At 48.7% G+C, this 21,527-nt stretch overlaps 1 protein-coding gene across 8 annotated transcripts in view; it reads left to right on the top strand.

Annotated features, from left to right (window-relative positions):
• The window catches only part of PPP2R5C (protein phosphatase 2 regulatory subunit B'gamma), a 134,721-nt gene extending 126,180 nt beyond the window's left edge, over positions 1 to 8,541 (top strand). For 2 of the 8 annotated variants that reach the window (XM_060095626.1, XM_060095633.1), the window contains 3 exons: positions 355 to 496; positions 3,589 to 3,674; positions 5,938 to 8,539. In XM_060095626.1, coding sequence (XP_059951609.1) covers positions 355 to 496; positions 3,589 to 3,674; positions 5,938 to 6,069 — 360 coding nt within the window. In that variant the 3' untranslated portion in view covers positions 6,070 to 8,539. Of the gene's footprint in view, positions 1 to 354; positions 497 to 3,588; positions 3,675 to 5,937 lie in introns of those variants that run through there. The other 6 variants (XM_060095632.1, XM_060095627.1, XM_060095628.1 and 3 more) reach the window with 6 other exon arrangements.
• The last annotated feature ends 12,986 nt before the right edge of the window (positions 8,542 to 21,527 follow it).

Genomic DNA, 21,527 nt, shown 5'->3' with positions numbered 1-21,527 from the left:
ATGCCGAGAAGATGAGGACCAGGAGCGAGGGGGCAGGTAGAGGAGGGCAAGGCTGTGTGCAGAGGTTGGGGGCTGGAGGCGGAGGTTTCCGCGGGAAGATGACCAGATCCAGGCTCACAGGGAGTCAGCGGCCCGAGGCTCCGGGGCAGGATGTTGCCCAGCAAGGGGCTGGGACAGTCTGGAATGAGGCGACGCCCGGGCCCAGGCGCTGCAGGTGTAGGCCGCGCAGGGAGCACTTCCCTGCACGCGGGCTCCCTTCAGGAGGGGCCGCGGTGGGTGGCTTGGGCCAGGAGCCCTGGAGCCGAGCCCTGAGCGCTGACCTGACCGAGAGTGACTCCGCGCTTTGCATTGCAGTACGCAGTGTGTAGTCAAGCGAGCACCATGAGCCTTCCGGTGGCAGTGGAGACAGATGGGCCTTTATTTGAAGATGTGCAGATGCTGAGAAAGACAGTGAACGAAGAGGCTCGCCAGGTAAAAGTGCACAGAGCTAAGCTAGGTGCGCTCCTTAGAGACTTGCTTAAGACGTGCCTGTGATTTTAGTGATGTGATAGACAGCAGTGCCTCCAGTGTAAGCTAAAGTGAAAAATTACATGGTGGTAATCTTACAGGAAACATTTCATCCATATATCTTAGATCAAACTAGTAGAAACAGTTTTTTGGTTTTTTTGTTTTTTGCGGTACGCGGGCCTCTCACTGTTGCGGCCTCTCCCGTTGCGGAGCACAGGCTCCGGACACGCAGCCTCAGCGGCCATGGCTCACGGGCCCAGCCGCTCTGCAGCATGTGGGATCTTCCCGGACCGGGGCACGAACCTGTGTCCCCTGCATCGGCAGGCGGACTCTCAACCACTGTGCCCCCAGGGAAGCCCTAGAAACAGTTCTTAAGGATTAAGTATGTGCCTGAAATGTGTTTCTTCATTTACCTTAACAGTAATAATCCCAATTCTTAACTGCAGTCAAATGTTAACGAGAGCAAAGACTCAGAGGTTTGCGGTGATGTCTTCCCTCTCTGCTCCCTCTGCCCCCCTTGCGACTTCTCCTGTGGCCCAGAGGCACCCCTCTTACTTCTCCACAGTTACTGCCGGCCCCCAGGCCCCAGGACATCAGGCAGAGCCCTCATCCTGTCAACAGCAGGGTCACGCTGCCTCGCAGGCCTGTGCCAGGGTCAGGGCTCTGTCAGGACCCTCATGCAATAACCACACTCAAGTGGTTTTGTTTCCACTTTGTGGAGATGCGTATTTAGATCCCCACCGATCCAAAGAAAGGCCCCTGTCACTAAATGGGGAACCTTTACGATTTAGGCTTTAGAGAGGGTAGTGGGTGGAGTCGCCACGTATAAGGAGCCTTGCAGTTGCTGTAGGTCTCTGATTGTACCTCCTGTTCTCAATCCTTGCAGTTGATAAAGTGCTAACTGGATTTGGGGATATGGCCCTTTCTGACTCTGAAACTTTAATCCCCTTTGAGCTAAGAATTCCTAAAGACATCCAGCACTACAATTCTGAAAAGTAACAAGTTAGGCTAAAATTACACTGCATACCAAATGCAGATGGTTTCTAGATCATGGTGTCATTCTGAGCTCAAACAGAGAGGGTTTTTTTTTAACCTACTTGTTTTTAACTCAAGTAAATTGTATTCCCCACCTGATCAGACAGGATCAGGCATTACCAAGAGCACAGGCTCTAGACCATGCAGACTGCACTGCCCAACACGGCAGCCCTGAGGTACACGTGGCGTGGCCGTCTGCGCTGAGCTGTGCCGCGGCCCAAAACACACACGGGAACTCCCAGGCTTAGTGTGAGGAAAGGACCTAGAAACATCTCCTTCATAATTTTCGGTTACTGATAACATGTTGAAATGATAGTATTTTGGATATACTGGGCTAAATTTTAAAAATATTAGTAAAATAAATTTCATCAGTTGCTTTTCACTTTTTCAATGTGGCTACTAGAAAATCTGGAATTACATATGTGGCTGGCATCGTTTTCTGACCAGGCAGCGCTGGGCCAGATGCCTTTTTCTTGGTGCTTCCAGAGTAAAGCACCTGCACTGGCCCATCCCTGCCTCTTCCTGCCCGGCTAGTTCTTGGCCTTAGGTTAAGATAAAAGCAGGTGGACGCAAACACTAAACATACAGTGCGAGAACATCAGTAACTCGTTTTTTTACTTAATCCAGTTGGATTCCGTAATTTCCTTGCAATATTCTTAGCAATGAACAGGTTGAATAAAAAACATGAAAATCCTTATCTTTTTCTCTCTCTCTGGGGTGTTAATTTTCCTACTTCTTAATTTTTTTTTGAACTTGGAAAGGAATTTGAGGCCACCTCTTTGATTACCATTTTGATTTTTTGGCTTCAGGTGGGCTAAAAGCCGTGAACACTGGCCTCGTTACTGCAGGCAGTCAGAGGAAATCAAAATCAGGGTCCCTCCTACCAGCAAGCCTGCCCGTGGGTTTGTGACCACATGTTAGTCTTTAGGTCACTCAGGCCATACAGCATAGAAAAGGAAACTGATGTCTTACAAGCCAGTCTTTACACGTTAAATATTTTTAGGGTTGGAGGATTTTTCTTTTTGGTAGGTACATCCTTTGACTTGATAATTAAAGCTAGGAAAAGAATAAACTATGCCCAAAATGTAATGAACGTATTACACAATTACATAATCTATGGACCTATGGTTTCTGATTTAGGGCCTGCTCTGTAGGAGATGAAGAACGCAAATTAAAATAGCATTCTCACCTTGAGTAAGACTGCCTTTGAAAGTCACCTCTAGTATCTCCGTGGTGGCCGATCTTCCAGTGGCCCTTGGAGGAGGGCGTGTCTCCTTCCCTGCAAGCGTTGTGAAGGAAGCAGCAGCCTCTGTAGTCATCTACTCATTAGTTCCGAGACAGCATGTGTAGACAGGACATTGCTTGGAGAACTCTTCTAGTTTGCTGGTTTGTTTTCATGACTTTTGAAATGAGACTGTATGACTGAGTTTTCTGTGTAATTGACATTCTTAGAAAAATTATGCCCCTACCCATAACCTTTAGATTTCTACAGATCACGTTCCTGGGACTCCATGCTGTTAAGACGCCAGTTCTCCCCCAAACTTAACACAATCCAGTCAGAATCCCAACAGGCACTTTTCTTTTTTTTAAAGACATTGACCAGTTAATTCTGAAATTCATATGGAAATGCAAAGGACCTAGAATAGCCGAAATAACTCTGAAAAAAGAATAAAGTTGGAAGAGTAACATGACCCAATTTCAAGACTTGCTGTAGATTTCTATGGATCAATTGAATTTCCCCCAAATATCAAAATAATCCCGCATTTCTTTGAAATGATTCGAATGTGGGCTCAGGATGCTTGTGAGGTAAATGACAGTGTTGCCGGTTCTCTGGGAGAGGAGACCCTAATGCTGATGGAATGTACTTGGTTGGAATTTTGTGGAGGAATTCAATTATATATTTACCTGTCGGAGCCATGATTTGGGTTTCTTTTGAGAAAATTGTGTAACCCTATGTAGAACCTCCAAAATAAACTAGTAAAGTTCATGTGAATGACATTTATATCAGAGACATTTAAAATGTTTTACAATTCTCATTTTTAACAGTCGGTCGGGAGGAAAGCAGTGTCAACCATGCAGTTAAGGAAGGTGTAGAAAGACGGAAGGTGGGAAGTGAAGGTATTCCTTACTCAGTACGTAGAAGTGTATTTAAGGCTTTTATATTTAGGAAAAGCACTGACAATGTTATGTATGTGAAGTATTTTCCCTGTCATTCCAGCTTGTGATGGTGAAGACAAAGAAATCTGGTCCCTCAAGAGATTTTTGATGAGTTCTGTCCTAAATTCAGTAGTAAAATGTGCACTCTTCTGTATGACCCACCCGATGTTGTTTTCCCATTTACTGTATAGATTTAGCCTTTCAGCGCTGCCATTTTGCCGCAGACAGAGGCCGTTTCTTTCTGGCTTGCGCCTCCGTAGGGGCGTCTGGGGCAGCGTGTCCGTCTGTCTTGTCTGCCCACCGTCAACAGCATGCTCAGCCCACACATCCCTCCACCAGTGTCACTCGTCTAGGGGGACCGTCTGCATGATGTCCCACTCTCCTGCCTCCCCTTTTTCTGATTTTTTTCCCGCCTTGTCGCTTGTGAAATTGCTCTCTGCTTTACACACTGGTTTTAAATGGCTATGCAGAAAGGCTCAGATGGGTCCATCACACTCTCTGTCCTTCCAGAAGCTTCCGGGGTCATGTTTGCCTTCTCAATTTGCATTTATTGGTTCCAGGCATTTTCTATCAAAATATTTCTTCTCTTTGGAATGCCTGTTGCGGCAGTTATTAAATATTGCAAGTGTCTGAAAGGCTTGATTTTGTTTTGCTTCGCTTTGCTTTGTTTTACAGCTCCATCTGGAATGGACATAAAATTCAGGGTAGAATTTCCCTCTGTGTTTTGCATGGGTCAAAGGCAAACACGCTCCACAGATGAGACCACTCTTACAAGGACTGTGACCATGACAGGCAGCCCCTCGGGGACAGAGGGGCCTCCACAGTCTCCTGACACGCGGGGTTGTCCTGAAGGCATCTTACACTAGTTCCCAGGAGAAAAAAATCAGAATTCCTGTCTTTGCCATAAATGAACATTAATATTCAAATAACAGTTCTAGAGATAATCCTAAAATGATTTCACGGAAAATTCCTTACAAACCTTGATATTATTGAGGTTGTCAGAGATAAATTTGCAAAGAACCCTAAGAAATATTAGCTCTGCAAAAGTGTGCACTTTTCATATATGGCGTCTGCAAGGCCTTGGCTCTTTCATTAACGCAAAGAGAATTACACTTTGCATGTCGTACCACCGATGTTGGCAAGCTGGGTGCTGTGAGGAGTGATTAGGGATACGTTCTTTCTGTTGTCAAGTGATTGACTTAATACAGGTTTCTTCTGGTAGGTGTTTGACCACCACCACAAACGAAACTTCTTCTCTTTAAATATAATCTCCCCTTTGCTGGAGACACTAAACAAAAAGGAAGACGTGGTTCTGGTTAAAGTTCCTCATGCACTGGCAGCCTCCTGGTACATACGTTGTGTCTAGGTGATTTAGGTGGCTTGTTTTGTTTCAAAGATACTGCTATTGATGCAATGGCCCTACTCCAAAACCAAATAACTTGTTTAACTATTATGCGTGGAAATGGACACTTTCGGTGTATAAACGTCCCATATCAGGCCCCCCCCCCTTTCTTTGCAGACACAGATCTCTAAATCCCATGCAAAAAGGGATTCATGTAGGGTTTTTTTGTTTTGGGGTGTTTGTTTTCATTTTGTTTTGTTGAGTAAAACCAAAATGTCCTAACTTTAGGAAAAAAATGGAATGGAGATGGGATATCTTACCCTTATTAGGAAATTTTATACAAATAATTAAATACAGTTTTTCTGAATTCTAGAGGGTTTTTCCCCCTACATGACCCATTTAATACCTCTCATTTTAAGTATCTTTTTTCAAATTTGATAGAAGTTTTAGACCTGTTATTTATTGGCTTCGAGCCCAGTTTAAATGTTATTCATTCTTTCTTTTTATTTACCTCCAAGGGAAATTTCAACTTCCTGAAATGCTTCTGGAAGGGACATAGCCATAAAATGACTTCGGTAACATTTTATGAAATAGGAAGATCTTAGCAATTATGGGATTTACTAAAACTGGTGAATTTGCAAAATAGCGGTACTCGATGCTCCGTACAAAACTACGCCTTTGAGAAGACCACAATGCCAGTATTATGCACGCCATCCTTGGGTTACTTTCAATAAATGAGGCGTTCTTGGTTAATGAGGGAGATAAGAGACATCCTGCCCTTTGTGTGCTCCAAATCCCCAGGGAGGCGCTGAGTGTGGGCACCGCTGGCTCAGTGCAGAGCGAGCACACTTCCGGGTCGCTGGGTCTGTAGCCAACGCCGTGCGTTTTTATTCCAGGCACAGAAGGACCTGAAGAAGGACCGGCCCCTGGTGCGCCGCAAGTCCGAGCTGCCCCAGGACCTGCACACCAAGAGCGCCCTGGAGGCCCACGGCCGTGCTGAGGAGCTGGTCCCCCAGGACGGGCGCTAGCCCCGACGCTGTGTGGGCACCAGTCCTGCTCCGATCTGTAGAAAATACACGCTGTGTGCCATACAAATCAGTTACACTCAAGTCAAAGCTTTCTCCAACCCCGTTCTGTACGCAATAACATCCTTCCGCCTCAGCTCGAGACTAGGAGTTCAAACAATGGTGACCACCCAGGGCCACATGCCACCCATGGTGTCCCCTGCACGGTCCCAAGTAAGCCGGTTTTCCAAAATCAGAGCTAAGGAAAGCACCCTAGTCATCATCTTCACGTTCTCCCCAAATGGAATTTGCGATCATTTAAGATAGGTGGTCCAATGATAATATCAATGTTTTTCAAATCAAAGGAGCACTTTAAAAAAGTATTACCTATTTTTTAAGACTTTACAACCCTTGAGATTGTTTCCACGTGATTGTTAACGCCAGCAGTTTCTTTCTGGGGTTTTTTGGTTTGTTTTTGTCTTTTAATCTCATTGAAGTGGTTCTTTGCTGTCATCGTTCCAACACAGCTCAACTGGGAAAGTGACACGACAGTCCCCGGCCGCTGTCTTTTCCTAAGGTACTGCTTTACTTTGACCAATACCGTGCGTACCACGTCCTGCTGCTTCTGTGTATCGCTAAAGCCATATTTCCAAGTCTGCGGTCCAGGACCAGGATCCGGGAGTGAGCTCGTAGGAGAAATTTGTTTTAAAAAGAGCTTTCTCTTGACTGGAATTGGAATTTTAAAGTGATGTGTTCGTGTTTTACTCTTTGCAGAATGATTTCTCTCTACTTACACGTTGTTGCCCTTGAACAAGGCTCTTCAATTAATAAAATTATATTCTCTGAGAATTCCACATTTTGTAGAAAATTAGGACGAGATCATTTTGAGTGAGGCCAGCTCTCGGCCTGATGCAGGCCACTGCTGCCTTTGGGCAAAAGTAGCAGAAACAGCGCCGTGGGCAGGCACCCCCCTCCCCACAGTGTGGCCCTGAGGGCTTCGTGGAGGCGGCAGCAGCGATGGCTTCCAAGGAGTCTCTTTCTGTTGAAAAGAGCGCACGTAATAGATGCCTCGTAAGGAAAATACAGCGTCTTGAGTTTTCATCGGTCTTCAATGCTGCTAAATATTTCAGACTTCCTTGCATGTATTAAGCTTTTTGTTTTTGATGGAACAGCACGAGGAGAAAAATCTTTAAACTTAATGCTTTGTTCGTTATTTCTCTCCGGGTGGCCAGTATTTTGACTTACTTATCCTGCTTGAAAGCTATTTGAGATGCGTACTGCTGCTCTAAACCAGTGATTCTAGTTTCTTCTGTCTCTGGCATAAGATTCTATAACTTGATGTTAAATGTCTTGATGCATCAAAGGTGAAACGTGGCTTCTTTCAGAATCTGTTTTTTAGTTGAGGTCTTGGGAATCCACTCAGACGTTGTGAGAAGCAGACGTGGTTCCCTGTGCAGCTGTGGTACCTGCTGCCCGTTGGTTTCACTTAAATCCTTTGATGATGTTTATTTCCTTGTTTCCTGTAGGAAAATCATTTGGAGGGAGGGGATTTCTTGTGTTCAAAGCAAGTACTAAATTAGGAGGCTGCCCCAGCTGAAAGGGGAGAAGCCCGCTTTGTGAGGAGGAACATTTCCTGAGAAACTTGACAAGTATCCATCCACTTTACCATGATGAAATTTATCATTTAAAAAAAGTTTAGATGCCTTCTCCTTTTGAGGGAAAAAGGGTGCTTTTTATTGTATAAAGCAGTGTCTTATGTATTTTGATAAACCATTGTTTGAACTTCCGTCTTTAGCTGATAGATTCTCAGATATACTTGATTTGGATGTTCTCAGTTATGTTTGCGACAGAGGTTTCTGGGAAGCCTCTCCTCTTGCCCTAGGGAAAAAGCAAAATATCAGTGTTTGGGTGATGTGGAAAGCTCAACGTATAAGAACATCTTTTTGTCTAGGTTTTACTTCTGCTCTTTATTGAAGACAAACATTCACCAAAAAGGGAGGGAAAAAAAAGTTTTGAGAGAAACTAATTTTCTTTGACAAGAGTATTATTTAATATTTTGGCCTATGAAAGTTTTCCTAGTTAGTACTCAGATTCCCTGTGCTAATTGTTCAACTGACATATTATTACATAGATACACTGTTTATTCTGTACCAAATTGATTTCAGAAGTACTACATTGAAAATAAACTGGTGACTGTTTTTCTTCATAAAGTTCTGCGTTTGGCATCTTCACTCTTTCTGAAATGTATCTGTACATCAGAAATGTCACTATTCCGAGTGTCTTTTTAGTGCAGCTTTAGTATGGCTTCCTTTTAATATTGTACATACATTGTACCTTTGTTTTATGGTAATGAGTAATAAAAATGTAGACTTCATATTTTGTACAAAATGTCCTATGTACAGAATAAAAAAAGTTCATAGAAACAGCAAAAATAGGTAAGTGGCACAATTATTTTTCTTCAGAAAATATCTGTAACTTTATGCTTTAGTGAAATGTTAAGTACCTACATATTTTTTAACATTTTGTAATTCAAAACTTTTTGTTTTGACAAATTGTTTATGAAGAGAAACTTCATACACTTGCCATTTAATATGCTCTTTTATCTAATTTTAAAAAAAACTCTAAAAATGGTGTATTATATGGATTAAATAAAGAACATGTGAATTTTACTGCTCATCATGACACTAAATTTAGCCATGGTGTTGGGCAAGCCGGTTCTGATCTCTGTCCGGCGACAGTTAGGGGCAGGGCAGCCCCACCAGGGATACCGGCTGGAGTCCCTCGCTCAACACTGGCTGGGCGCCCACGCTGCCGTCCATCACAGCCATGTCTTTGCTGAGCCTTCTGTAAGGTCATTTTTCTACTTTTCTAATGGGAAAAAGTAGAGATGACCTTTTAACGACCACCTCTTATTTTGTGAGTAGGCAAATGTGAATCAGAACACAGTTTATAGAAATGGAATTATTTGAGCCCTAACCATGATGTTTAAAATTATTCTTGAAGACACACTGAAGTCTTGAGAACAGAGTCGTGTGGCTAAGAATATGAGTTTGGGATCCTAGCTGATCCACCCCCTTCTTACTGGGGGCCTCGCTGTCCTCACCGGTGCTGTTACCGAAAGGTCGCTGCAGGCAGGCCCAGGATCAAGTTGCTCTGTCCCGTCCCTGCAATGACCTCGGCCTCCCAGCAGGTGGGCTGTGACCCAAGCCCCTCAGTTCCTTTATCTGCCAAACGGTCCCTGTGACTCCCCTCACCCCAGGACAGAAGTGCAGGAGTCGCCCTTGGAGCTGGGGTGTCTAGGAAGGGGAGGTGTCTAGGTAACCATTCATCTCGGTTATCCATCTGGCAAGGTAAGGGCCCAGGCAAAGTCTCCAGGGTGGGAATCTCTGGCAAAAGAGACTTCCTGACTTCACTTACTATTCATAACACGATGAACAGGCCCACTGCCCAAACCAAGAAGCAGTCCAGTAACCGTAACTTACATCTACGTCCCTCACGAGCTTTCTTCTCCGGCCTAGAGACTGGCATGACTTCATCCCATAGCAAGTTGCTTCTTGGGTGAGGAGACCCAGGTCCCTGGAGGCTCAGTGAGCGTAAAAGCCACGTCTCCCAATTCCTGGCCCCTTGCTCGTGCCAACATGATTTGAGACCCCAGATCTTCTCCACCTAAGGTGATGCTGGGACCGTGTCGGATCTCTGAAGGCTGTGCACGGACTCCTGCCGCCAGTCTACACACACCAGTGCTGGGCATGATAAAGGGCTCCCCCATACTCAAGACGAAAGGGCAACGAGCCAGTTCCCTTCCATTAAAGCACTATCTATCCTTTAACTGACATGCTTTTCCTCCACTCTTGGCATTAAACCTTCAGGAAACGGCAAACACAGGACTTCTCTGCTGGCGCAGTGGTAAAGAATCCGCCTGCCAACACGGGACACGGGTTCAATCCCTGGTCCGGGAAGATCCCACATGCCGGAGAGCAACTAAGCCCGTGTGCCACAACTACTGAAGCCCACGCACCTAGAGCTTGTGCTCCGCAACAAGAGAAGCCACCGCAATGAGAAGCCCGCGCACTGCAACAAAGAGCAGCCCCCGCTCGCTGCAACTAGAGAAAGTGCATGCACAGTAACAAAGACCAACGCAGCCAAAAATAAGTAAAATTAATCTTAAAATTAAAAAAAATTTTAAATGGCAAACATAAATAGCAGTTTCTTAGTAATTCCCTACTTGAAAACAATTGGCAATACCGTGTGCCACCCTCCACCCGCCGGAAAATATAATATGGCAACAGTGCAGATCAGCCTCCTGACCTGTGGAATCTGGAATTCTGGGAACCCCTGGTCTAGTTCAAAACCCTTGTTTTACAGAAAATGAAATAGACCCAGAGACAGGAAAGCCCGGAACTAGTGGACGTTGGCCCCCGGCCCATCGTACGTATTTAAGGGATCCCAGAGTTGTGTGCTTGTGGGCCATCCTTTATGTTGCCTGCCACTTGCATTCTTTCTAGGTTGTGAATTTTTTAAATATCTCTAGGAAAATGAAAGATTTACTTGAGATAGGCAACAAGCTTCATATGGAAGTGTTTTTACTTTAACAAGTAAAAATTGAGGTATTTCCTAAATAGAAAACAATGCCATATTAAAATCCAAGTTTCTCAGAACATTTGAGGAAAGCTTTTTGGAATCATCCGTGCATTGTACAGGATGTACCAGAAATGCTCAGTCATTTATAACCACACATTTTCTATTTTTAAAAAAAGGTACCCTTATTTTTCACCCGTTGCTCTTGCAAAATTTGAGTATAATAAATTAAAATCAAACACAGGGCCCCTAGAGTGAAGACTTGACCCAGGTGAAGATAGTGGAGAGAATTCCAATCAACAGATGTCTGTGCATGTGTGGGCGCTGGGCCCTCAGGGTGCCTGGGACGGTCTTGACACCCACACATAGAGGGGCCAGTGCTGGCAGGACGGGCCACACCTACCTGCCCCCTCCCAGCCACGACCCTGCACTCGTCTTCATCCCAGGAATGGGTGCTGTCACCACTGCTGGTCAAACCCGGAACACAGCCTGGTTTCTCCCTCCACTAGGGATTCGTAAATCCCAGAGACCGTGCCTCCCAGGTACACCTCTGTCCATCTGCCTTGCCCCAGCTTCCATCATCCCCTAGACAGTGTGACAGCTTTCTCTCCAGAGCATCTTAAACAGTGATCACGTCACCCTCTTGCTTAAAACACTTGAGTGCCTTCACATGGCACTTAAATAAAGCCTGAACTCCTCGCCATGGAGGTAAGAATCTCTGATCTGACTCCTGCTGACCTCTGCAACCTGTGTTCAATCTGTTCCATCAGTGGCCTCCATGTCTTACCCGATGACCTCTTTCCCACCGCAGGGCCTTTGCACAGGCTGTCATGCCCATCCCATCCCCCAAAGTGGCCTGGCTGACTTCTTTTTATCCCACCAGTCTAAACGGCAGTGTTTTCTCTGAAAGAGTCCTTCTCTGACCACCCTATCGAGTTGGACACCCCCGTTACCCTCAGCCCACCCCCTTTCCTTCAGAGCCCTGATACAATTTGTAATTATATTTGTTTCTTAGTTAAGTGCCTCCACCATCAGACAGGGACCTCATCTGCTTTTTCATCGTGTGTCCGCAGTGCCCAGCTCTGCCCCGGGTGCAGACTTTGCCCACTTTGTCAGGCGAATGAAGGTGCAAAATGCTGGGATGCCCGCCGGGGAGGGGCTGGACCCCTGAAGGAGGCAGGCCGTGGGGAAGGGAGTCTTGCTCACTGCTCATCCCATGCCGGGGATGCAGACAGTAATGGTGGTGATGAGCTTCACAGACATCCTGCTTCTACGGAGAGATGCCCAACAAGTCAGAGTCACGACAGGCAGAGGGCAGGGCGCTGCAAAGTACATCTCATTGGGCTCCGCTCAGTGAGGGTGGAGAATGTTCCAAGCAAAGGGATGTGTACAAAGACCCAGCGATGGGGAAGGCATGAAGTTTTGCTGGAGCTACACCGTCACCAGAGGGACCAGGGAAAGTGGCCGAGGAACGAGGCTGCAGACGTCAGTAAGGGCCAACTCGCTGCGGAATGTGGAGCCGGGGGTTGGGGGTGGGGGGGACGTACACCCCTCAAATTGAACGAGCTGGGGAGAGTGGAGGTCCCGTGCAGGAGAGCGGGGACCAGCCGGGGGGAGCCAGAGCGGCCTCAGGGTGCGAAGTCTCTGCTACCGCTGGGACTCGGGGCATCTGGCCGTGGGGACCAGGCGTGAAGCCTCTGCGTTCCCAACGCCCGCGTGTCAAGGAGTCGGGCCGCAACTCCTTGGCAAGGGAAGGAAGGCTGGTGGCCGGAGGAGGCTGTGCAGGGTCCCCTTGCACAGAGGGTGGACGGGGTGTCCACGCGCTCTCCCACCAACCCAGCGCCAAGCTAGGGGGCAGCCCGGGGACGGAGACTCGGAGGGTGCGCGGCCTGCCCTGTTCTTAGCGGGAGCAAAGCTCATGCCTCACCCGGGTGGCGGGGATCCAAACACTGCTCTCGTCCTTCACCCACCCCTGCCCGCCCAGACCCTTGACCAGACGCAGGAGGCACACAGGAAAGAGAAGCAGTGAGGTGACCCCGAGCTCAGGTGGGTGGCGCTGAATGGTGATGCCATTCGACCTCACGCATTTGGTCCATTCCCCCCACACACCCCTTTGTTTTATTCTGAGCAGGATGGCGCTATCCTCGAGCACCTCCCCGTGTGCAGAAGAGCATGAACTGAAGACGTAACTAACTAGCCCAGCTGCCTGGGGCACGGAGGCAGGTGGGGTCGGGAAGGGTCTCTGGACGGCTTGGCCATCGGGGGAGGCTGCCGACCTCGGAGAGAGAACTGCCGGGTGTGGTGGGAAGCAGGACGGAAGGTGAGGACGTGGAGAGGGGACGTCTCAGCATCTTGGTGGATACACTTTTGGGTTAGGAAGCCAGAAAACAGGACCTGCTGCAGGGGCGCTGCTCAAGCGTGTTTGTGCATCAAGGGGAATAAGCCCATCATGGCGTCTGTGAAGGCGAGAGGGGCCTGGAACCCAGAGCACCAGTGCAGGGGTTGGTCTTCAACAGGAACAAGGACAGATTATCCATTGTAACAGAAGGAAGGCAGGGAGGGAGGAATTCACATAGATGCATAGATCTGGGGCGGGTAGATGAGCGAGTTGCCCTCTGATCCCCTCAACGTTCAGTGAATTCTGAATGTCCAAATGAGGCTGTACGGAAAGTGAAACTGGTGGTGTGATTCTCTCTGGCCACATGGGAGGCCGAGGGTAGGCGGGCAGACGTTCCACCTCCCACCACTTGCTCGCCCCTCCTCCAGGAGGAGGTTTTGCGATTTACCATTAATTCTCCCTGAAACCGGCTCTTTCGAGGACGCTACAGGTGATGACCCAGAATTCACAAGAGGTAGCTGGCCTTTCTCTCACTATAAAGGAGGAAAAAGAATCTGTTTCCTCTGACGGTGCCTCCCTGGGGTTGCATCCCCCTAAGCTGTGAAAAGACATCAAACAGGTGATTACCCTGTAATGCCCCCCGAGGGGCAGCTAGGACAGATGCCAGAGGGCCCCATCCACTCATGGCAGCTTTCTAGCTCACCCTCCGAAGGTGGGCTCCGGGGAGGAAGGCGACTTGCAGCCTTCACACTGGTCTGCGATTCCAGCTCCATCCCCCTCCGTGCTCTCATCTCTGAAATGCAGATAATGATTCAGTCCTTGTAGGTGTTTGGGAGGTTAAAGAAATGATCATTTAAAGTGGGCAGAGGAAGCTCAGCAGATGGCACCTGCTGTAATTGTTATGTGTCCTCGCCCCGTTTCACAATGAGAAAACAAGGGCTCCCGAGGGAAGCGGGGCTCATCCACGGAAAAGTCAGCCACCCTGGTGGGAGGAGCTGGTCACAATGGACCCGAGAAGGAAATTCACACCACAGTGGGGAGGCTGGGAGGAAATAGCATTTATGTTTATTGTGATGGATATGCAAACTTGTACAACTCTTTGGAAGGGCAATTGGGTAATGTTTAAAATATAAAATATTAAAACTATTTTAAATGTCATGCCTTTGACACTGCAAATCTGCTTCTAGGAATTTAGCCACTGAAACTGTTCATGGTAGCCTTATTCTCCATAGTGAAAAGTGGTAGAAGCCAGAGAATGTATTAAATAAATACAGGTGCATCCTGAGAACTTAGAGCTCCTGGCACATAATGGCTCCATCCAAACCCCGGCACTGAGACGACTAAACTCTAGCCTGGTTCTAGCAGCAGGAGGCTGTGTCCCTAGGATGACCCCAGCCCCCCCATTAAAATGCCTGCCTGAGAAAGCCCAAGGCTGCCAGGAGAATTTCCCATTTGTTCCAGCCAACCCCTGACCACAGGCCCTGACCTGCCTTCCTCAGAGCATTTACTAAGGAGGGCTCACAATTACGAACCTTCCTCGGTCCCTCTGAGGTGTATGTGTACCTTCCACAGCTCAGGGGTGTCTTTCTCAACGACTTGAAAGCCACTCCCTTGAAATGGACTCATCAGGAAGGATAGGGCTTTTATGGAGGGTAGAATTCTGACGGGTAATTACCGGCTAGCAGACACAGCCAGCCCGGTCTCATCTACACTGACACACCCTTGGTGATTTTTCGCTTGAGCGCCACTGCCCACACCCCTCCCTACTCCCTCATCCTCTCTTTATTTTATTTATTTATTTATTTATTTATTTTGCGGTATGCGGGCCTCTCACTGTTGTGGCCTCTCCCGTTGCGGAGCGCAGGCTGTGGACGCACAGGCTCATCAGCCATGGCTCACGGGCCCAGCCGTTCCGCGGCATGTGGGATCTTCCCGGACCGGGACGTGAACCGGTGTCCCCTGCATCGGCAGGCGGACTCTCAACCACTGCGCCACCAGGGAAGCCCCCTCATCCTCCCTTTAAAACACCAGTCACCTCTGAGGGCCTTCCCTGGCAGTCCAGTGGTTAGGATGCGGCGGTCTCACTGCCAGGTGCCCGGGTTAGATCCCTGGTCGGGGAACTAAGATCCTGTAAGCCACACAGCATGGCCAAAAAAAATAAATGCAATAAAAAAAATTTTTTTAATAAAAATGGGCATAAATCAACTATACTCTATTAAACACCGGTCACCTCTGCACAAATCAGAACAGAACTCAGCTCTTTCCCCTGCTGTCTGTAATGACTGAATAATATCTATTTTCACCACTTTAACTAATGTCGGCTATATTTATCTTCGACCATCCATAGAATGGAATAGTATGTAAACTTTGAAGAAGGTTTTACGTGGGGACTTCCCTGGTGGTCCAGTGGTTAAGACTCTGTGCTCCCAATGCAGGGGGCCCAGGAACTAGATCCCGCATGCCGCAACTAAAGATCCTGCACGGGTCAGTGAAGATCCCAAGTGCTGCAACTAAGACCCGGGGCAACCAAATAAATAAATAAATATTTTTTTAAAAAAAGAAGGTTCTATGTGGAGAAGCACTTAAGAGTAGTGCCTGGAACACATTAAATGTATTAACTATTATTATTATGGAGATAAACATTTTTTTATCTGTTGGAAAGAATGCATTATGGGTGTATACATATATAAAAACGTACTGAGCCGCAGACTTAAGATTAGTATATTTTATGCTTTCAACTGTTCCGTAAAAGTTTTTAAAAATGGAGACTGGGGCTTCCCTGGTGGCGCAGTGGTTAAGAATCCGCCTGCCAATGCAGGGGACACGGGTTCCAGCCCTGGTCCGGGAAGATCCCACATGCCACGGAGCAACTAAACCCGTGTGCCACAACTACTGAAGCCCATGCGCCTAGAGCCCATGCTCCGCAACAAGAGAAACCACCGCAATGAGAAGCCAGCGCACTGCAATGAAAAGTAGCCCCCGCTTGCCACAACTAGAGAAAGCCTGTGCACAGCAACGAAGAGCCCGCACAGCCAAAAATAAATGAAATAAAATAAATAAAAATTTTTTTTAAATGGAGACTGTGTTAAAACTATATGTTCTTACATGGAACGTTATTCAAAATATATGTTTAGATGAAACAAGTTCCAAAACAGTTTGCTTAACAGAATCATATTATATGCATACACATATATAATATCCCCAAACAGAATATATCATATACTATATATAACGTCAGTATGTGCAAAAAATAGATAAATACTGCAAGAGCTTATATATTTCTGGAATATGTGCACTAATTTTACAAGTGTACATTTTAAAAGTGTACATTCCTGGGCCTCCCTGGTGGCGCAAGTGGTTGAGAGTCCGCCTGCCGATGCAGGGGATACGGGTTCGTGCCCCGGTCTGGGAGGATCCCATATGCCGCGGAGCGGCTGGGCCCGTGAGCCATGGCCGCTGAGCCTGCGCGTCCGGAGCCTGCGCGTCCGGAGCCTGTGCTCCGCAACGGGGGAGGCCACAACAGTGAGAGGCCCGCATACCGCAAAAAAATAAAAAATAAAAAAAATAAAAGTGTACATTCCTGTTCCAGGTTGCAACACTTGGAATCAGCCAGGTCCTGATGCGAGACGCTCAGGCCGTTACGCTGACACGCAGTCTCCCTCCTCACCACCAGAGGGCCGCCAGGAGCACCCGCCGGATCGCACCACCGCCTCCCAGCATACGGGAGGCCTGCCTTGAGCCTCCTCGTTCTCAGGTACTTTTACATAATCGCTGGTCAGGTTGTACTGTAAACTGGACACTCTGTGCTTCTTGACGCGTTCTCCCTGCATCACACATTCTGAAAGCCTTTAAATGGAAAAAACAAACATTAACTCGGTTGTTTCTCCAGCCTAACAGTCATGGGTTCTTCAAAGCTAGAACAGGAGAAAGAATGAAAGTAATTTTTTTTTGATTGAAGTGTAGTTGATTTACAATGTTGTGTTCATTTCTGCTGTACAGCAAAGTGATTCGGTTATACATATACATACCTTCTTTTTTATATTCTTTTCCATTATGGTTTATCTCAGGATATTGAATACAGTTCCCTGTGCTATACAGTAGGACCTTGTGTTTCTCCATTCTGTATGTAATAGTTTGCATTTGCGAATCCCAAACTCCCAGTCCGTCCCTCCCCCACCCGGAAGTAATTCTTACTGAGCACCTACCACATGCTGGACTGTCCCCCTGCTGCACACAGCATCTTATCAAATTCTCACAACAATTAGGTTGGTGGCATTAATCCCCATTTTTCAGATGAGAACACCGAGATTCTGAGGGATTAAGTGATTTACCCAAGCTCACCAGCTAGTCACTGGTAGAATCCAAATCCCTGCAAGCCAGCAGGGTCCTAAGATTTTGCTTTACCCTCTGTAATGCCCCCACTTGTCTCCAAATTTATGAGTGAAGAAAATAAATCCAGGGTGTGTTGGTGGGAGACCTCAATCAGAACTCAGGTGTCCAGATACCCAGAACGTGCCCTTGCTAATGTGCCCTCTGCCTTCAAGTTTGGTATGCGCCCGGCTGTGACCAGTGCAGAAACACGAAGGCCTGGCATCAAGGCTCTCTGACTTGCCATGTGGTTCAAAATTCAAAAAGAAAAACAGTAAAAAAAAAAACCCACAACTTTCTTTCCTCTCCTCTCTGCCCTCTCTGCCCCACATCATCCACTCACCCAGTTCCACTCCCTGGAGGCAAACTTGCTTATTTCTCCAGAGATTATTTTATATGTATGCAAATCAATGTTGTAGTTGTTTTTTTCTGAGTTGCAGTTCCCTGGCCACGGTATCCCCGAAAACCCAGAGACAGTGTCACCTACATTACTAACTATCCCCATATCACAAAGACAAAACCTGAGCCCTTGGGAGCTGGAGTGAACTCTGCCCAATGTTGCACAGCAGCACAACTGAGGGTCTGAATCTAAGGACGGCTCTGACCTGGGCAGGCCCCTGCGTCCTGCTCTTCCCAGTGTCCATTTTGTGTTTGTGTCACTCTCTCCCGCCTCCCTTCCTTCTCTCTCCCTGCTGTAATCACTTACAAACCCTCACCTCCCTGGAGTGTTGCTAAATTCGAATCGCAGGTGGGAGGACCTTAAAGGTGGAGTCCAGCCCTCACACTTTACAGATGGGCAGACTAAGGCCCAGGAAGGCTCCTGCACGTGTCGGATTTCTACATCCAGCCCTTGCTCAGCCGCTCCCCTTCCCGCCTCTGCCTGCCCAGCTCCCTCCTGCTCTTGTGTCCCTCACATAAACAGCCAGCCAGCTCTTCATGTGAGAGCACCCCTGGTTTTGCATCTTCCAAAAACACTCATCAGTCCACACCTTCCTAGCAACCCTCCAAGGGTCAAAACGCTGGCCCGACGCCTTCTCTTCTCTCCTCTCCTCCTGTGACAGGCCGGAATCTTACCCGTGCCGTTCCCCCCTCGGTTATTAGCTATTTATCCTTCAGTCTCAGATCTCCCTGGTGACCAATCCAGAGGCGCTCACGGCTTGTCCCTCAGCTCCAACCTCCCTGTGTCTCCCGGAGACCATGAGCTCAGCAGGAACAGTGCCTGGGCCTGTCTTGTTCACCACTGTGTCTCCGGTGTCTGGCGCTGTGCTCCACCCCTCCACTCGCTAGTTCATCGGCTCCATCATGGTTTGATGGAAGGATGAATGAATGAACGATCCGGCAGAGGGAGGAGCCTGATCCCACCAGGGAGGTGTGCAATCAAAAGCTGTGTGCAGTGATACCAAGTGTTCCTGTGAAGTAGACTGAGGAGTGTGCTGAGGGTAATTGGGAGAAATAAAGTTAGAATATTCTCTTCCCTCTAATAAGCATCTGAGGACATCTGTGCCAGGCCCCGTGCTGACAGACGGACCAAGTGGGGCCCTGTTAGTCCTGTGAGGGTTCTCAGCACCTAAGTCTGATGAAAGCCCCTCCGCCCGCACCAATCCTCAGGTGCTCCTACACAGCCTATTCTGCATATACCTTGAAGCGGATCACAGCCTCCGGAACTCCAGTCAAGGACCACAGCTTAAGTATCCCTACTCTAGGTGGAACGAGAGAAATCAAATGAGTGCTTGGAGCGCGAGCCACGCCAAGACAGCAGTGAGGACGGAACCCAGCGCTTCGGAGACGGTTGCGGGGACAAGGCCTTAGGGCCAGGGAAGGAACGGCGATGGAAGGCCCTTGGACCCATTTTAAGAAACTTATCCTATTCTCCAGAAACAGGGAGCCGTGCAAACTTCCCGCGCACAGAAGGACCCTAATCTCCAGGCTGGCTCGGAGAGATGACGCAAGCAGCGCGCGAGGTCGTGTCAAACTACGACTGCCCCGCCCCCGCCGGTGCATTGTGGGGGGTTAAAGGCACCAACCGGATACCGGTCTCGCGACCGAGCGAGATTCACGCGGATGACAGAGATTGGGTGGGGAGGGAAGGCGAGGCTTCTACTCTCTGAACAAGAGTCCCGCCCCCCGGCCGGGATGGGCCAATCCCAAGGCCTCCCGCTCCTGGCCCTGGGGATTGGTCCGAGGGCTCACATGGTTAAGCGGGCCATGGGGCACTGGACCGAGCCGAGTCCCGGGCACTTGACCGAGGCGGCGACGGTGTCTTTGTACAGTGGTGAAGGGCCGGAGAGACCTAGTCTCAGAAGCTCACGGGCTACCGGCCGGTCTCGGCCTCCGCACGCGGCGGTGGGCAAGTCGAGTTCGAACACTTGCTGAATAAAGAAGCCGCCTAAAAGGTGATCTGGCCCTCAGTTCCCTCGCCTGTGACATGGGTACAGTGTTGCCGGGAGAACAGGGTTGCCTCAGGTCTAGGTGAGGCGGGGTGCGTGGAATGCCTGCCAAGTAAGAAGCGGGGCGAAGGCCTGGCGGCACGCAGCGGCCCGGGGAAACGGGCACCCTGTTCATCTGCCTAGAAAGCTGGCCGTGGATCACGTGCTGAGCCGAGCAGCGCCCCCTGTCCTCGAATGACTTCAGGGACCAGTCGTAGACAGTGGGTATGTAGCGGGCCTGCACCCTCTAGGTGCGAACCACTTGACTTTGTTGTCTTAACTAGATCTTTCCAACAGCGGTGCGGGGTCAGTGTCGTAGATGGGGAGACTTTGCTGAGGCCGCACAGCCTGGAGTGAAGGAGCCAGGGCTGGACCCAGGCATCAACCTGCTCAACCCGCAGGCCTTCCAGCAGGTGGCTCCTGCACCCCGAGGGGGCTTGTGCAGCGCCACCAGAAGGGACTCGGCCCTCGTCCATGAGACGCACCTGTCACTCGTGTCCCCTCTGCTTCCATCATCAGCCCCAGTGTCTGGAAAACCTTTACAGGCCTGTGGTGTTCTGGGAGCACAATTAGGATGTCGGAGCCACGGCCCAGAGTTGCGAGTTTCACCGTACAGGATGGGGCCTGCCCCTGAGCAGTCTAGGCATGGCCACGTCGGGATCCTTTTCCCCAGAACCAAAGGCACCCAACGCCCGTTAGGATGTCTGGCCCTCAAGAGGAGGGGCTGTCTGACACATGAGATCATCACAACGGACCTTGCCTCACTTTCTTTGTTATTAGACTATATTAAGGAAAAAAAAAAGGGACTTCCCTGGTAGTCCAGTGATTAAGACTCCGAGTTTCCACTGCAGGGGGCACGGGTTCGATCCCTGGTCAGGCAACGAAGATCCCGCATGCCCCGCAACGTGGCAATCAATCAATCAGTTTTAGATTTACTGAAAAGTTAAGAGTTGGGAGTGCCCTTATTACAGCCTCCCACATACACACATAGACGGGCACACACACCGTTTCCTTTATTGTTAACATCTTGCATTAGTTGTACATTTGCTACAGTTGATGAGATGATATTGATACATTATTATTAACTAGAGTCCATAGCTTGTTCAGAGTTTCTTAGTTTTTCCCCCGTGTGTTTCTTCTGTGTCAGGTTCCCATCAAGGATCCTGCGTCACATGTAATTGTTCACCTCACTTTCTCATTCTGAAGGCGCAGTATTGAGAGGAGGTTGAAGAAGCACATAATTGCTTAACTTGTTCTTGGCTTTAAGTCTGAGAAAATGCTAGGGAAGAGGCTGCTGCTGGGGGCTGCGTTTTGGTGTTGTGTCTGGCGGGTGCCAGCCAAGTGGGGCACCGGGTCCTGGGGGAGGGCGGGGCCCTGAGGAGGGGCTTCCCTCCAGAGCGACCCTTCTCAGAGCGGCCCCTCGGGTTGGGGTGATGGGAAGTTATGTTTAGAGGATCGAAAATTTCTGTTTGGGGTGATGAAAACATTCTGGACATGGATAGTGGTGATGGTTACACAAGTTTGCTTAATACCACTGATTGTACACTTTAAAATGCTTAAGTTTTGGGCTTCCCTGGTGGCGCAGTGGTTGGGAGTCCGCCTGCCGGTGCAGGGGACACGGGTTCGTGCCCCGGTCCGGGAAGATCCCACATGCCGCGGAGCGGCTGGGTCCATGGGCCGTGGCCACTGAGCCTGCACGTCCGGAGCCTGTGCTCCGCAGCGGGAGAGGCCGCAGCAGTGAGAGGCCTGCGTACCTCAAAAAAATAATAATA

The sequence above is a fragment of the Mesoplodon densirostris genome, chromosome 4, assembly GCF_025265405.1.
Source record: "Mesoplodon densirostris isolate mMesDen1 chromosome 4, mMesDen1 primary haplotype, whole genome shotgun sequence".
Taxonomy (NCBI): Eukaryota; Metazoa; Chordata; class Mammalia; order Artiodactyla; family Ziphiidae; genus Mesoplodon; species Mesoplodon densirostris.
This window is presented reverse-complemented; position numbering and strand designations above follow the sequence as displayed.